This window comes from Bombus affinis, chromosome 13 (assembly GCF_024516045.1).
Source record: "Bombus affinis isolate iyBomAffi1 chromosome 13, iyBomAffi1.2, whole genome shotgun sequence".
Classification (NCBI taxonomy): Eukaryota; Metazoa; Arthropoda; class Insecta; order Hymenoptera; family Apidae; genus Bombus; species Bombus affinis.
The window spans coordinates 2914586-2931887 of record NC_066356.1 but is presented as its reverse complement, the minus strand read 5'-3'; the positions used below and the strand labels follow the sequence as shown (position 1 = coordinate 2931887).

At 36.3% G+C, this 17302-nt stretch overlaps 1 protein-coding gene across 9 annotated transcripts in view; it reads right to left on the bottom strand.

The window, feature by feature from the left end:
- Window positions 1-17302, bottom strand: part of LOC126923292 (furin-like protease 1) — a 224255-nt gene that overhangs the window by 9804 nt on the left and 197149 nt on the right. For 7 of the 9 annotated variants that reach the window (XR_007713105.1, XM_050736608.1, XM_050736605.1 and 4 more), the window contains 6 exons: window positions 15894-16311; window positions 15701-15818; window positions 15098-15179; window positions 14637-14847; window positions 12197-12934; window positions 8402-8680 (listed from right to left, as the gene is read on the bottom strand). Coding sequence is in view for 8 of the 9 variants with exons in the window: in XM_050736608.1 (XP_050592565.1) it covers window positions 8402-8680; window positions 12197-12934; window positions 14637-14847; window positions 15098-15179; window positions 15701-15818; window positions 15894-16311 (1846 nt within the window). In the remaining variant the exon portion in view is untranslated. The remainder of the gene's footprint in view (window positions 1-8401; window positions 8681-12196; window positions 12935-14636; window positions 14848-15097; window positions 15180-15700; window positions 15819-15893; window positions 16312-17302) is intronic. The other 2 variants (XM_050736611.1, XM_050736612.1) reach the window with 1 other exon arrangement.

Sequence of the window (17302 nt, the reverse complement as noted above, 5' to 3'; positions counted from 1 at the left end):
GAGAAATGAAATTTTTATAAATAGAATAAAATTATCAATAATCATGTTATTGAAAAATATCTCGTATTTCGTACACTCTTATACTCATTACGTATGGCTCTCTTATCCCAATTATTGCATTATACTGCGTTGTAATACCTATACAACTAATAAATTAAAAGCTAAATATACATATTCGGAACTGTAGCTCCTATTTTTAAATGGTCACGAATGTGTAAACGATTCTGAAGAACAGATTATCTTTCCTAGCTCGTTTCTAAGTACACGCGAACGAAAGCTCAACGAATATATAACGATCTCTTGCAAAAAGCGTCAATTATTAATATATATATTTGTATATGTATATGTATGGAAGCGTATTTTGTTGTTTTATTTGTCGCGATTATTTCCATGCGATCCACGACACATCGTTTGTGAATTTTCTTTTAGACGAATGGTGTAAGAATGTTTTAAACGCGTTGCCTTAATGTGAGAGTCCAAAGAGAGAATTTCGAGGAACTGTTTGTGCGTCTATGGTAACTATTATATTTGAAAACCTTACGGGAAGAACATGATAAACCTATTTTTGTTGATTTTCTGCATCTTATGTTAATCTGTATTACATTCCAAAATCGAAAACAAGAATTGTTTCGATAATATATGAAAACTGAACGAAAAACCTATCACTTTCTTCCTGTGATCTTTTTTTGGTATCGATGAATCGTCATAAGTACAACGTGAAGTGATTGATTCACGGAGCGTGCTTGAGCACAGGCTCGTCAGCTTATCCGGTCAAATCATTCGTTAAAAATTGTCTAACTACGAAACGCATAATAACACGAAACTAGAAATAGAGTAATATTTACACGTCAAATTGGAATTATCATTACCTTCGTCTCGCCTTCCATCGCTCATTGTCAAATATATGTTTGATTACTTTCATCAGCGTGGAATTCACCAGCGTTTCGCGAGGACAATGATAAATCTGAGACATTTAAACCGTAAATATATCCGCTCGAGAGAGTATTATATTAGGCAGCGCATTCGCTTTGGCATCGTTGCAACTTTCAATAATTTTTATATGGTCAAGAAGTTTCGAAAGATCAAAGGTCAAAGCCAAATTGTTAGTTTAAAAGATATATGATTTGAGAAACGGGACGAATCAAATGAAGTTGATTTAAAATTCCACTCATCGGCCAGCATGAGGGTTCCAGTGAACAAACCAAGGTTCTGTTTTTTCTCAATGAAAGTTCATGGTCAACTCATCACCCAATTCGAAAGTTAAAATTGAAAGTAGAACTCTCGAGCGCGGACGAAAAACTTGAATTTAATATGGCTGTACCTTCGCGATGAAAATGATATGTGCTTGATAGCGTATGTACCCGATGGATCGCGCTGGATGCTTTTGCGTTAGGTGAAAATGACGATAACAAGTCGTGCATTTCGCGCCGATGTTGTACAGCATCTGGTTACAATGATATGATTCGCAATACAATATAATAACAAATAACAAATAGACGTTACTGCTGCTAAGCGGGCGAAAAATGATAACGATCGAAGGGATTGCAGTAATAAGGGGTCAGCACCACTATACATATACTGTGTAGGATCTTTCCAATTTTCTAAAGAAAATCGGAGCACTCAACCGAATTGCTCAAATTGTCAGAAAGTTGACTCTTTGCCTGCAATCCTTTCGATCAACGATTAAGCGTTGATAGAGACTTGCCTTCTTTATTATCTAGTAAAAAATATATTAACATTAGTTCGATGTAGCTTAAACGAACGAATAAAGGAACCATTGTCGATGTAAGAAAATAAAATAGGAAAATAAAATGTACTTGAGAAAAAGGATCGAAGAGATTTTGTAAGGATAGGAGTACAAAGAAAATTATAGAAGATTATCGTTTTATGTTTTTTGATGCGTTATTATTGTTATTCAAGAACTCGTTTCTTTTCTGGTAACTATTCTTTGTGCTATATCGTTAGACTCTCTCAAGTCTATAAAAGTTATTTGTTTGTTACGAAACGGTTATTTTATATGACACGATATTTTCCAAGAATCGAGTAAAAATAATTTAATGCTCGCGAGATAGATTTCAAGAGCGTATCTGCGGTATAGTCCGCTCAAAATAGACATAAAAATAGTGATCAAAGAACAAAAATTCCAACAGAGCTAAATTTTGGTAAAAATGGTGATGAGTTTGTTGATTATCTGAGAAGCTCCAAAGAAAATTGATTGTATAGACAAGTATATATATTTAACTTTTGTAAAAAATACACGGAACAAGAAACAAGTACAATTATCTTGTCTTCCTCCAACATCGGCTTCTGCTCATCAACACTTGTATCGAGCATTCTATCAAGTTCAGGCATGGCTAGGCAATCAACTAAACCCCGAAGACTGGGGTTGGAAATTAACAGACAATATTTTGGAATCGATTCAAACTATCCTCCCACCTGCTCCGAAAAACTCCTAAACATTACTTTTTGCAATTGTAAAAAAGATTGTAGTACTAAATGTGGCTGTAGAAGAGTAGGGTTGTCGTGTTCATCAGCGTGTACTAATTGCCAAAGCCAGTCTTGCTCGAATGTTCAATCAAATCCTATAGACGAAGATTTGTGTGATATCGATGAAGAGACAACTGTTTCATCTTTAGTTGAACAATTTATGGACATCCAGCAAGAAGAAGAGGAAGAAGAAGAAATGGAAGAAGACATGACTGTTGAAGTCGAATTTGAAGAGTATGAATCAGATTTAAATATTAACATTAATTAGAATTAGTTTAGAAAATTTAAAATGATCATCTAAATCACAATATCAATATTACTAATCATCATACAGTAAATACAGTATTTTCCCATAAAACTCCGTTATAACAGATCGTGGAAAAAAAGCGTTGAGTACACTACCTCATAGGTGGTGTAGAAATGTGTGCATATCATGTAGAATGTAACTCCTTAAACTTTTAGAATGGCGATATCTTAGAAATGGTGATTCTTAGGAAAAAAAGTATGAGGAACATTTTTGTAGATAATTTTATGATCTACAATTTTTGTCTGGGCTATATTTTCAATAAAACCGTTTACCGTTTTCAAGAAAAATTTAAAAAATCCGAAAATTTTGACTTTGACCTTGAATAATTTTTTTTAGCACACATGGAATCAATGGGGACTTTTGGCACATTATTTCTACTGGTGTACCCAAGGTATCTACCTTGTTGCTCTGTTGGAATTTTTGTTCTTTGAAATGTCTATTTTGACCGGACTAGTAAGTAACAAATCTGCATGTAAAACGCGAGATTCGATCACAGACGATAATTGAATGTGACAGAATGTATTTTTGTATCGTGCGATCTGTGCGTTTCAAGGTAAACGAAATTGAAAATATTCTTTCTTGCACGATAGAAAGGAAGACAGCTAATTTTCAATATTACTTCGATTACGACATATAGGGCGTTCTAGTTTTATCCAACCAAACTTTTTTTCGCTATAACTTTGAAAGGAAAATTATATCGAACGAAAATTAATAAGTATGATGATCGTTCCAAAAATTGACAATCGGTTCACTGAAACGGAACAAATTGAAATTAAAATCGAACTTTATAGATCCTTTCCTTATTTGCGTCTGTGGAATACGCTGAAAAGGTTTGGATAGAAAAACGGGATCCACCCTGTGCTATAGCGAAGAGAACAAAATAATTTACACATAAATTATTACGACCTAACTTTAATAATAATAGCTATAAAGAAAATAAAATATATCGAGATTATAGATAAATTTCACTAGATCCATTATTTCGCTAGAATTTAAAGTAACAACGTTAAACTAAGTTATCACTTATTAGAAAGTTACGATCGATATGTAATAATGAAACTAGACGTATATATTGCCACGGTCAAGGGAAAAAGAAATTTGCTTTAGTGCGAGTCGTTCCTCCGTCGTGGAGTTCTCTATTTGATGAAAGAGGGGATTGCTGGTATTTACATCATTTGATTCTTTGCGGTTGACCGCTGGCGAAGCCAATTAACGTCAAACTAGGTTGTTTCAACTTTTGTCGGGTCTGGCTCTTTTTTTATTTTATTCTCATCGTCTGAGCGGCCATTCAATTCTCTCGTCGAAAAATCTTTGTACGTCGCGTATCGTTTGTCTTTCTCGAGAGAATTTTTCTCGACAGATTTTTGGATATGTACTTCAACTTTCTCTCTCTTCGGTAACTTTTGACGGAATTCGATAACTGGATCATTATGAAACACGAAGAGAAATAATCGATATCTAAAAAATTAAAATTATTTCAACTTTTCAAAAAAGAAGATATGTCTTGGTTACAAAAGCACATTTTTCTTGGCACCCTATAAATATAATTTAGGATTCTCCAAGAGAAACTCACTTAATCACATCGAATTTTCGAAGAGAAAATTTCTATAGTAACATTTCATAGTTTGGCGAGCAAATATTTTTTCCAAGTATATCTTTTGGTTCATTTATATGAACCACTAAAAAGATTGGTAAATTACATTAATCGTTTTATCACTTTCATTACTTTCTAACCGATATTTCTCATATCTTCATTAACTACATGATACACGTTCCTATGTGTATATGTATTGATGAAATATCGAACTGGTATTGCCAGCGAGTAAAAGGTTCTTATTGCAATCAAGGCAGTGTTTTAATTAAAATTTTCGCCGCTTACTCATGGAAATTAATTTCGCGAATTTCGTTATACGACCAAAGCATCGATGATTTATTCTCTCGTCTTGGCGGAATCATGATTTCATAAAAATGAAAAGAGCATAAAGAGGTTAGTTTATGAACATCTGCGAGCAATTGGTGTATTTTGGGACCAAAACTCTGAATTAAACGATCTCTTCTGTCTTGATTAGTGGTCCAAGCCAAGTGGTGAAACCACTTCAATGAGAAACGGCCCATTCTGATGTTAGTTCGTCTCGTGAAACGTTTGCACGCTTGAAACCAAGAGATTACGTTCAAGGGGCATAAACGATGTCCCTCGTCAACGGTAGGGTAACTCTAGTTCCATGCAGTTAACAAAATATTTGGTACAGTCTCTGTACATTGTGGATTACTCTCCTAATACATCAAGGATGATTTTCCATGATGACAGCCCTTTTGCCATTTTAATTTTCACGCGTTATATTTGTTCAAACAAGAACGCTATTCTTGATATCATTCAGAATATTAAAGATTGTAGAATATTAAAGAATATTAAACATTTTAGAATGAAAATTCGGTCGAGAAATTGATTTGAATATACACAATAGTATATTTTTAAACATTCCGCAGTCTTTTCTTCTCGTACAATTTCAACAAACGATCCGCATCTCTTTTGTTTCCATTTCCATTTATTTGATGCAGAGAATCAAATCATCGATCGTGATACAAACATCGATGGAATGTAATAAACAATTTTTCTTTTCTCGAGTGAACAAATTATAGCACATAAAACGATCATAGGCTATATTTTTCTTCCCACGTTTTTCGCCCTAATCTTCTAGAAAAAATTTTGTTATTCGATGAATTATTCGTAATTAAATTTTCTCTTTAGCATTATTTATAGAAACGTATTGCATATTGGATAAATACTTTGTCAATTAATTTGTTAAACATCAGTCCTCGTCTCGACGAACTTTTTAATCACTATTCAACCGTTTCGATATTCCAAGATGTTTGATAAATATCTTCGAATCTTCCATGAAATCTAGACTTCAACGTTTACGTTATCAGAAATAAATTGTTGTTACCTCGTGTAACTGAATGTCTGATAATTCACGTCGTTCAACGGCGAAATGTTTTCGCAACGTGTAATCCCTAATCGCAGTATACATTAGTTTTACAAAATATCAGTGAAAGTCTGCGAAAGTACTGTTAAAAGTAATTTACACTGACGCGATGGTAATATTGAATAAATTCTACGAATGACTTTAAAAGCCTGCTACTATCACGTGATATTCATAGTACAGATTATCGTCCGAATTCAACGAAGGCAAATTCAATTTATAACAAATTCATAATTACTTTCACAACAAAATCCTTGCAGAACATATATCTGTCGTTCAAGTAATTAGAAGTACTAGACCTATATAGTTACCGCTAGGTCTTTGAGAGTTTCACGAAATTGTAGATATTTAGCGAAGTAACATGTAGTGCTCCGTTTAGAATCGAAACTGGGAGGGAAAGGGGAGAGACAGAGAAAGAGAGAGGGAGAGAGAGAGAGAGAGAGAGAGAAGAAAGGATTTCGCTGTTACATAAATATGTACTTTACAGGCCAGCATCAAGTCTTATGTATCTTCTTTTCGGCTGTTTGCATCAGCCAGTCGTAAACGCTCTGTTACCTTTTTGTTTCTGGCAGTGTTGATAGCCCCAGCTGCTGTTCCCCTCTCTATAGGTAAGCAAAGTTGCAGAGACAGAGAGGGAGAGAATTCGACAGAAAAGAAAATGAAGCAAAGGGACAGAAGGAAGGAGCAAGATAAAAGTAAAACGTTTGGAAAAAAAGCGGAGAGGTGGAAAGGAAAGAGATGAAAAAGAGATGAAGAGAAACTCTTTGGAACACGTTTAGTCGTTTCATCGATCGATATACTCAAAGAAACTATTGTTGTTAGACAGACATCGCTAGCATTACCAAATGATTAAACTATATTTCCCTGTTCTCCTTTTTCGAATGTTCCTGGCAAATTTTGCTCGCCTATGCGCACCACACTTCAACTTATCAAACGATTAATATTTTCTACGCACACTCGTCGTTCGAGCGTTTAACGTTCATTGTTTCTTAGTTTTAGGCTGGTTTGATGTATACAAATCTTTGTTCTTTGAATTGAAACTAAGCGAGTCCAAATTTGTGAAGGGCAATGTACGTTCGTAACAGTTGGATATTAATCGCATACGAATCGAATCTCGGAATTTAAATAGCTAGATTATCTCCATCGAATGTTTGCGATAAACGAATTATGCAGTCGAGTAGCTTCTAATGATCAATTGGCTGTTTAGGAAATCGAGTGGGAACGATTCTGCGGGATATGATTTTATCGATGAAGAGATAGAGTAACGCGATGGTTACGCGAGGTAATTTTACCAGGATCTGTTTGCGTGGAAGTATCGAGTCGAACTTCATTGCATGGACGCGATCTATCGATGTTGCATCTTTGTAGTGGCAGTTTCGCGAATTGGCTGTTTTTGCATTACGTAGAAAAGTGTCATTGGATGTTTCTGAACAATGTGGAACGTCATATCGAACGTGGTTACTTTTTTGCTGAAAGGAAATAATTTTATTTTCAATCGCACTCAGAGAAAATCGAGATCGATCTCGGTGGATAGATCCTTCGTTAAAATTCATGCTAGTAAAAGCGTAACTCCGCGTTCTTTTGAAAATAGTGGCTAAAATAGTAGTTAATTTCTAAAACTATTTCTAAAACTAACCTTCTTCAAGAGCAACGGTTGGAATTGAACAGTCGTCGAAGAATAGCAGAGCTTACTTTTTCCCGCGTAGTTCAATCAAAAATGATTATCGAAGCGTATCGCTTTCAGAGAATATATATGACCAATCGAATATCCATTTTAAATAATTCATCGATATGAAAAATCAAGAGGCCGCCGCATATTCAAAAGAACCGAGTTATAAATGTTTCAATTCGATGAGGTCCCGATCGTCAAATCGATTTTCTCATATGCTCGATCTGCCAGCTATCGCTCAATTACAGTCCGAACTCTTTCCTATCGAAGGAGACTGTTGTTTAGTGCTTCTCTTGTACGTTCAGACAAAATTCTTTCTACACGCATACTCTTCCTACACGATGATAGAAATTCTCATACACGACACTTAATTGGACTAAATTCTAACCCTAGAACGACATACGTTAGTGAGCGAATCAGGCATCCACTTGAGAAATCATGGTGGACAAGGCCCGTAGGACATTTTAAGCTCGATGTTCGGTACATCATCAGAGTTCTTTCTCCAGACGAGCAGAAAAAAGCATCAAGGAGAAAGCGGAGCTGACACGACGCTCGACAATGTTTTATCATCGAACGACGATTATCTTCGACTCATGTGGTTAGGGAAATCACAAACACACAAAATTGTTCGAGCGAATCGCGAGCGTCGACACTTGGCTCGAGCTCTCGTTTTCTCATTTCAAACTGTGAACCGAGAGGCCAACGCGTCGATGTAGGGATATTATCATGAGCACCATGGAAACCCTGACGACCTGTCGATCGCTAAGCTCTCGCCGAAAGTGGCCATTCTTACGCGCGACAATGTCGTCGTCGTTGAGAATGAACCCGAGGTGTTGTCAGCCACCTCGAGATCACTTTCGTTCCGAACACTCAACGAATCCTGCCAACTGGTTGCCAGATTCTCCCAGTTGACTCCGGTGTACAGGTAGGCTAGAACGAGTAGAATGAGGCACCCACCTAGGCACCTGCCACTTCCAGGATCGATGCTACTGCAACCGCTGGTCTGGTTTTCGGTCGTCGGTCTTTGTACTTCCTGATGGGACACACATTCTACCTGTTGGCTACCTGTCCATGGATCGGTCACCACAACGTTGTGCCTTGCGCCTATTGCCGAGTTGTCCACACTCACATCCTGATGATTCACAGAGGATAGTGGTTTGTCCTTATCCAGGTCGTCGTCCAACTCCAACGACGTCTCCGTGCCGTAGAAGATTAGCTTGAATTCTTCGAGGGTGTCTGAAATGTCGTGGTATACCGTTAGATTCGGTTTCGTGAGATCGCAAGTACAGAGTCGCAGGGAAATCGTAAAATGACATATATGAGCATGCTGAAACTCAAAATGTCGAAAATTGACAAAATACCTCAAAATACCAATAGTGATATGAAAATGTAAAAGTATTCAAAAATATATGTATTTCGTTCAATCGGATGTGGTATATTACATCGTGATAAGTGTAATGGTAGTGCTAATTATTCTTGACCGCGATATTTAGGACTCAGATCCTTAACCTGTGTGTCACGATCCTTAAAGAAGTTGTAGAAATGTTTGCTAGAAAATTTTGTATAAAATTTCATCATAAAGACATTTATCGTTAGGAAATCGTTAGACAAGACATCGTTAGGAAATAAATATTTTGAAACATCTTGTCCTAGAATATTTCTCTCTCCTACTAAAAAATGTTTATGTTAAAGCTCTTTTGGTGCGAATAGGGAAGAATGCATGCTATTTTCGATTCTTACAATAAGGATTCGTAATTCGAAAAGAGTCGCGAAATTTTGGCTCTTAAAATATAAAAATTCTTATACGACTTGTCTTTTTGGTAATGATAACGAATTAGAAAAAAGGTAGAGATAAATTATATTTTAAACATGCTGCTATCAAAAAGCTTACTTATTATATTTTGACCATAATATCTTAAGCATCATGTAGAACGAATTTTCGAACGATAAATATGTGATTTGAAAAAATAAACAGGATCGCGTTTGAGTAAAGAAGGAGGATTTAAAGAAACTTAAAACAATGTTGTTTCAAATTTAATGGTACGTGGAAACTATTCAATGTATTGATCTTTTTTTGTCTTGTACTATATGGTGTAATAGCTCTACGCGGAAAATACTTTTGAATACGTATTTCATAAAGGGTTTCATGAAAAGAGATTCCAATTAAAATTTAATTTCCGGTGTTACAGGGATTCTAATTTCAATTTTCTTCTCAGACACGCAGCGTAGAAAATGAAAGCATATTGAGTTCTATAGCTTTTCTTTTAGTATCTTTTTGTAAATCGATTTTCAAGCGAATCGAGTAATATTTTCATTGAAATTCTACTTCAATTTTTCTTCGCAATAAAGTAATTCAATAAAGAAAATGTCATTAATTAAGAAGGATTATATATTATAATATTATATAATGTCCTTTCGAATCATATATCTTCTCAACGTGATATATTTGTGTTTTGTTTGTCTATCTTGACAAATTCGGAAGAATGATAAATTATCGAAAATAATTTGCGGCAATTTTAAGTTTTAATTATTACCTTGGTACATTTTCACGAGAAGTGACGGGATATTAATGATGCAAGATATTTAATAATTACAAACAACAGTTAAAAGAATATTATACGTTATAACTTGGACTAAAATTTTCACTCGGATACTTTAATTTGTCATTTTATCTCGCAAATTGTACATTTTAATGGGTTTGCCTTGATCAAATATTTATTTGTTGACGATATTCCAGCAAATAATTCCATTTATAAGGTCTAGATTTCTTCTCATTTTCATTATCAGTATTTTATGCTCATATTGAAATAATTATACATTAAAATAATGTATATATGTATATGAAAAAGATTTAATTGGTAGAAGTACAAATGGAATTATTGTGGATTCGCGATGCTTGGAAGAGTCTTCCACGTTTTCTTTATGTCACTACGATCTAACGATATATAGGTACTTCTATTTGACGTGACACGAGTGCACTTTGCATTATCCACACACATACACACAAGCGCGAATCTGTATGAGGTTCATTCGCGTGAATCATGTTTCATACAGTAGATGTTTGATGTATTCGATACAAGTGTCTCGAGGTGTGGTCTTGGAAAGATGATGGCAGTGAAATGAGTAAAGTGAAGAGGGTGTCAATGTCGTTGGCGGCAGTGAACTAATAAAGCGTTACGATGATGCTTAAAGAATTTTATTCTTACCTTCAAGAGCAGGAACAGGAAGTGGATTAAAATGAAGTAAATTAGGGCGATAAAAGAAACATTAATAACGGAGCCCGTTATATATTTATTATTGTACTAATGCAATTTTGTACAAATGTCTATAACGTGATTTTTTATGCAAATGTAAACCAAAAACTAAACCCGAATTTCCTTGCAAAATATTAGTTCGTTTTAATCGAACGTTTACATATTTGTTGGTTTTTCTTTCTTTTTATAATTTTTTGCCTATCGATGGTAGTAAAAATTTTGTTAGAATGATAAACGATGGCCCTCGAGTATCCGAGTACCCGATGAAATGCCAACGAATGTAACTTGAGGACAAAATGAAAATGTTAAAGGCCAATAAGAGGTTAGAGGCTCATAAGTGGATATCGTTATTGCTGCTATAAAAGATCAATATGATCTGCAAGACATGGTTCTTATTTCTGTACATTGACGTTTACACGATTTACGTGAACATTATCTGTATAAAAGTAGATTTTTAAAACATCGAGAATCAAGTAATAAAATTTTTAATAGCTTTTCCCACTATAAAATGCGTGCCGTGTTTGTTATTTAAAAAAATAGTGATAAATAATTAATAATTGAATAATCGTTTTAACATAGTTAACAATGTTTATGTGCTATGCAATCTGCATACTTCTAAGCATACTTCTACTAAACACACATTTTCATGCATGCAAGCGAACGGCTTAGTTCAATAGCTTTAACAACTTTGTAATTGTAATACTCATTGAAAGGCTAAATTTTCATCTAAAATTTACGGAAAATAAAGTTTCGTTTAACGATACTTAAGAAGAAACGTAAGAGTACATGCAGCAAAATTAGTTAAAGATTTTTACTATGAAAAAGATGTTAGCGAATAACAATTTAACGAATACAGAAACTATATCAAAGAATGCAAACTGAAACGCTATTCGATAATTGTACAGTTCACATAGTAAAACTGATGTAAGTACCATTTTTTTCGATTATCTTTTTTATGCTATAAAAAGATATCTTAGAAACATTGAAAAATATGGATTTTTATACAATAAAAGGGAATACATGAAAATAAGGAATAAATGAAAAGTACCGCTGGAAATACTTAAAAATTATCTCAAAGAATACACAGATACGAATGATAAGGGAACACATAGCATATGAACAAAATGAACAATAATTACACCGAAGTGCGCTTGCAATAATATAGGAAAAGTGAGGATAAGAGACAAAAAACTAAATCATGTAAAAGTTTACTGAATTATGTAATTTTTCACATGGATGCACTTCTATTTTACACAATTTGACTACTTTGGCGAGATGCGACAAAAGAAACTGCACGCAACGTGCATCCGTGGATGGTGCATGCACATTAGACATAGTTCTCAAATTTTTGTATCATCAATTTTGACACTAAAAGTGTTTTTCCAGGCAAATGATCTCGAAAGGGAATCGTTACCCTAGTAGAGATTTAATTCATTCTAAACCATTCACGGATTGCTCGTTACGTTAACGTAGGCCTACGTCAACTAAAGAAGAATACCCTTGTCTAAGTTCTTCGAATCGAACTGTTCGTCCTGAAGCAATTCCAGACCCTTATCCCTGGTTGCGTGCTGTTGGCCAGCTCCTCTAACTCCAGCGTAGACGGGATAGAGTGGATAGAGCTGTTGAATTTTAGGATATTGCTGGAAGATGGCTGGCACGTTGTTGATAACAGGTTTCGCTGGTGGCTCCAAGAGAATAAGGCCTCTTTGAAGGGACGAGGCCGTCGCTATGTCGACGACTTTTTGTCTGCTGGTCACTTTGGTGGTTAGAATCGTGGTAGGTGGACTGGTTTGGGTGACCGTGACAGTGATTGGACTAGGCGTACTTCTTCCTCTGGGTCTGGACGTGATTAAACGAATCTCCCCGGCGACATTGGGTCCCCTGGCTACTGTCAACCCTCTTAACGTTTGCACGGTGGGCTTTGGCGTAGGTTTATTGGCTGATTTGCCATTTTTGTGCTGACCACGCGCTTTGCCCTTTCTCTGAGATTGTATCTGCGCATTGACCACATACGGCGGACTAAGGCTTCCGGATTTCTCCGACTTATGTTGAGTCTGCTTGATCTTTGAGCTCATCAGGGAGTTTTGTGCCTTCGAGAACACAGTTTCCCGTGGTTTAACGAAAGGTCTTCTCGGTATGTTCATCCCGGCAGGATTGTACAACGCGTATTCCGTGCGATCGGGTAATGTTGACGTTCCGTAGAAGATCAACGCCCATTCGTGGAGCGTTGCACGACCTGATGAATGGTTGGTCGTTGGAACAGGATGCAGCACGAAATTCCAAATGATCATTATAGTTTCAGTGATAAAATCAAATAAAAGGTAATAAATTATACGGTAAGAAAGATAGGAGCTATTCAATTCTTTCTAAATTCTTTTGATCATTTATAGACTATCTTCGTAGAATCTTTTCGCATCCTAACCTGAAATAGTTGATTACTTATTTATTATACGATAATTTTCGATTATTCATCAAGAACGAAACGTTTCGTCTATATAGATTCACCTTTTTTCGAATGATTCAGAAACAGGTGATGCAAGTAATTCTACAGGAGAATATTGCACAGTAGAGCTTATCAGTGGTTGGGGATTAGAAAATCATTGACGACCAACAGGTGCAATTCCAGGGTCGGCACAATATTGTTGTTGGTCGACGACGACGATGCTGAAGCGGATCTCGCTAGCAATGTACAAGGACTCAACGCAAACGCGACGTGTAATGGTTTGAATACCTGTACTTGGAATGTATCCTGCATATTACGTGACATAATAGAGCAAGGTTCTATCTTGCGCATGGATACATCAGACTACAAGACTGTATGGGATTACAAGCTCGCGTTAACTCAAACTTTATGCACATATCGGCTTTAACGGGCTTCTAGCTTCAAGTGGTTCTGACGATTTCACCCTTGCACAAGGTCAACTTCCCCTAGTGGTTCATGAGATCCATTGCTGGCGAATGCCACCGCGAGGGAACACGCTTCGAACTGGAAATTACGCCCTTGGGAGATAATGCAGCAGCTTACGTGGTCCCACGTGCATGGTTTACGAGAAATTCCCTTTACGTCTTCCAAGATCAGATGATAAGATAGCAGCTGGATGTTACTGCATACGCCAGGCGTTAGAATCTACGGATCTAATCGTGTAATTCTATCAACCTATATCGCGTTTCACGGCTAATTTTATAATTTCAAGTGAAACGAATCGTTGTTCTATTATGAGAATATATACGAAAGATCGTACTTGTAATTGTTTTTCAATCCTTTCGGTACTGTTGATCCTTTGAGGTAAGGAATTTTTAACGCGTTTAGGATGACAACAAAACCCAAGAAACGCTCATCTTGTGTTAGTTCGTATCGTTATTTTATATATATCGTTATTTTGCTTTTGGTGGCCCAGTCATGATTCCACACCGTCAGATAAGGGTATCCCTTGATGACCCATAGAAAAGTCATGCCATTCTAAACATGTTAAATGTGGTGTAGTATGTTTAACGTATTTATCTACATTGGTACTGGACTCTCGAAGATTTCAAAACTTTTGATACCTACTCAGCAGTTTCATTCTATCGCGTTACTTTAATGATGATAGCGATGATGTGCAAAACACCTCGACCGTGAATATATCTGATATAGAGAGAATGTTTGGAAAATAAAGTTTAGACAAATGGATGTGAGAAATAGATGAAACCGACCTCTGGGTAGAGTAAATGTATTTTGGAAACACAACGAATCGTTATTAATATTAGAAAATCGAGAATATAAATTACGATTTACTATTTCGTAAGATCGTAATTTGTCTTTGTAGTTGGTCTTTGCGAAAAACGTAACAGGATATAAGCTCTTGAAAAATTTCTGATACGAACGAGGTTACATTCGATGTATCTGGAAATGTATGCGATGGAAGGAAGGAACAAAAAGTCGGATACAATGGACTTACCTTGGTATCGACCCTCATTGTGGATTTCAAGCTTCCACGTGCCGTGTGGCCTTTCTCCCCAAGTGTGAACCGACATAAATGGCCATTGATTGAAACCAGCCTTTGAAATGTCGTGAGGTCTTTTCGCAAGGAGAGTACTCTTTGTACCTTGCGGAGATGTTAGCTGTATCTGAAGATCTCCTCTCCTCGAGGCCATCAGTGAAACCTTTGCCTAGAAAAAATGTATCGTACGAATATTTATAACGATCAACAATTTATTTAATCGTTCCAGCAATGATTTTAATGTCACATAAATATTCAATAATTTTAAATGTATATAATCTTTTTAAAACTTTGTGAATGAAATGCGGTACGTGCGCACAGAAAAATTTAGAGTAATTTCGCGTCTAAACGTGATTGAAAGCATTCAAGGGGAGAACTATTAATTAACCCTCTATTTATGTGAGTGACACAGTACTTACCTGCACGTGCTCGAGAAAATTAACGCCGCTACACTCCTTGACGTGCAATTCCAGAGTTAGCTGGCTCTTTGGTGGTATTGGCCTGTACGTACATATGAAATTTAGGTCAGCTGTAGAAACGAAGACAGGGAATTCCATGACCTTATTTTTCCTTTCTTTGAAATTCTCATTTCGTCGATTAGGTTAAGAAAAATAATCATACACCTTATTTTTATCGTCAATAAAATTCGTTTTCATTTCGACAGCGAATGGTCTTTGGAATCGTCTGTATTAAACCGGGTGCACGCGTTGCAGAAGCTATTTCCTGAGATCAGTTTATCGTTATCACGGTAACGCAAAGCGAACAATACGTGGCGGAAATAGTGATGGATCGAATTGCACCGTCACGTCTCAAATAATCATTTATTTCACAAAAGTTATGGCTTCTAAATTGTATTTGATATTTTCCGGTGACTTAACCTTCAGTAAATCGTCTTTTTATTGAAGAAAGAAGGTATAATCTCAAAAGGAAATTACGTTTCTCTCTTCTGTTGGATTTTGAAAATTTTTCTAAGAAAACCCATTCGAACGTTTCAAATAGTCGTAATGCATAAAATAGCTAACCTGCCCATATGTGGTGCTGAAACCTCGCATTTGTGTTGTTCCGGTACCGTTCGCCATCTTCTGGCCAAGCGAACCATGGCAGCGGCATCCATCAGCCCATAGCCAAAACTATGACTCACTAAACAAAGATTGGACAAATTTTTAAATTAGACTACAATGCGTACTTTATATTTATATTTTTTCAAATACTTACCGTTTCTTCCAACACCGTTGGTTACCCAATCCATAGCTTTAAGATTGGCAGGTTTCGCTGTTCTGACGACAATGTGTTGCATATCCCTCCAAGTTAGCTCTTTGTTCGCCTCGAGAGCGAGAGCGCAGATACCAGCAGCTAAGGGAGCCGATGCAGACGTCCCCGTATGACTGCTCGTGCATAAATGATGCAGGTCAGTGGTCACTACTTGTTTCTCTCCCGATGAGCCGGAACTGTAGGTGGTAGCGAGAGTAGAGGAACAGGCTTCGCTGTACCAAGGCACCTGACCATTCTCTGTAGCGCTGCTGATGGACAACGTCCAGATGCTGTTCGTATAACCATCGCAGTTGCAGTTGTCGTGATCCCTGCCGCCGTTTCCTGACGCCCAGACGAAAATTGACCCTTTACCGTTGCGACCCTGACGATCAAAGCGACGAATTTAGCGAGGCGTCACCAGCCGTCTGGTCAGAGACCTTTCATACGCTGTGAAAGGTTCGATTGATCGTTTCATCTTAAGCAAACGCTTTTAGTCTTCGATTTTCCTCGATAACGAATTTACGCGTAATCGTTTTTACCAATCGAATCGCTTTTATATCTAATCGTTCTAGATAAATGGATAACTGAAGATGAGTTCTTTGAGTGAAACACACGAAGGAGAAATTTATCTATAGGTTTTTTTTTAACTGTTTATTTTAATGTAAAATGTATCCACATGTAATCATATACCTATACAGATTTCAAAGCAAAACGTATAACGTATAATTTTATTGTAAATCAATAACGCATGTCCTTCTTAACGAGGAAATACTAATACGAGGACAAATTCCAATGCTCCTTTTAGTTAGATATCAAGTTTGCACCACTTCCGATATCACTACAGTTATGACCATCAAAGGGCCATCCTTGAAATTATTGGATTAGTTATGGCGGTGTGTTAAACGCAACTTCGATACACTATATGCTCTCATTATTAATACACAGTACATACATACCTGATGACCTCCTTTAACGTAGTTACAGTCAGTATACTAGTACGAAATGCACTTTGATTTCATGATATTTTTCCTTTAGTGATAATTTTGTATTGTTGTCAGAAAATGTATCTTTTGTATGAAATCACTTTTTTTTAGATCGTTTTTAACTAAAAACATTGCATCACGTGTCTAATATATTAAATTGGAGGGAACGAGTTAGATATTCATTCCACTGTCGTCTTGACAATTGCGTCGAAATATCCCTCGAAAATTTTAAGCTATTTCAAATATATGACATATTTCGCAAACTACCGCTAGCAGTAACTGTCCTTATGAATATTTAACGGTTAGCTTCCTATCGAGCAAAAGTGTTTTAAATTCAGAAGTAACAATAATTATACTGGAAAGATAAATTCATATTTGGCTACGACACTA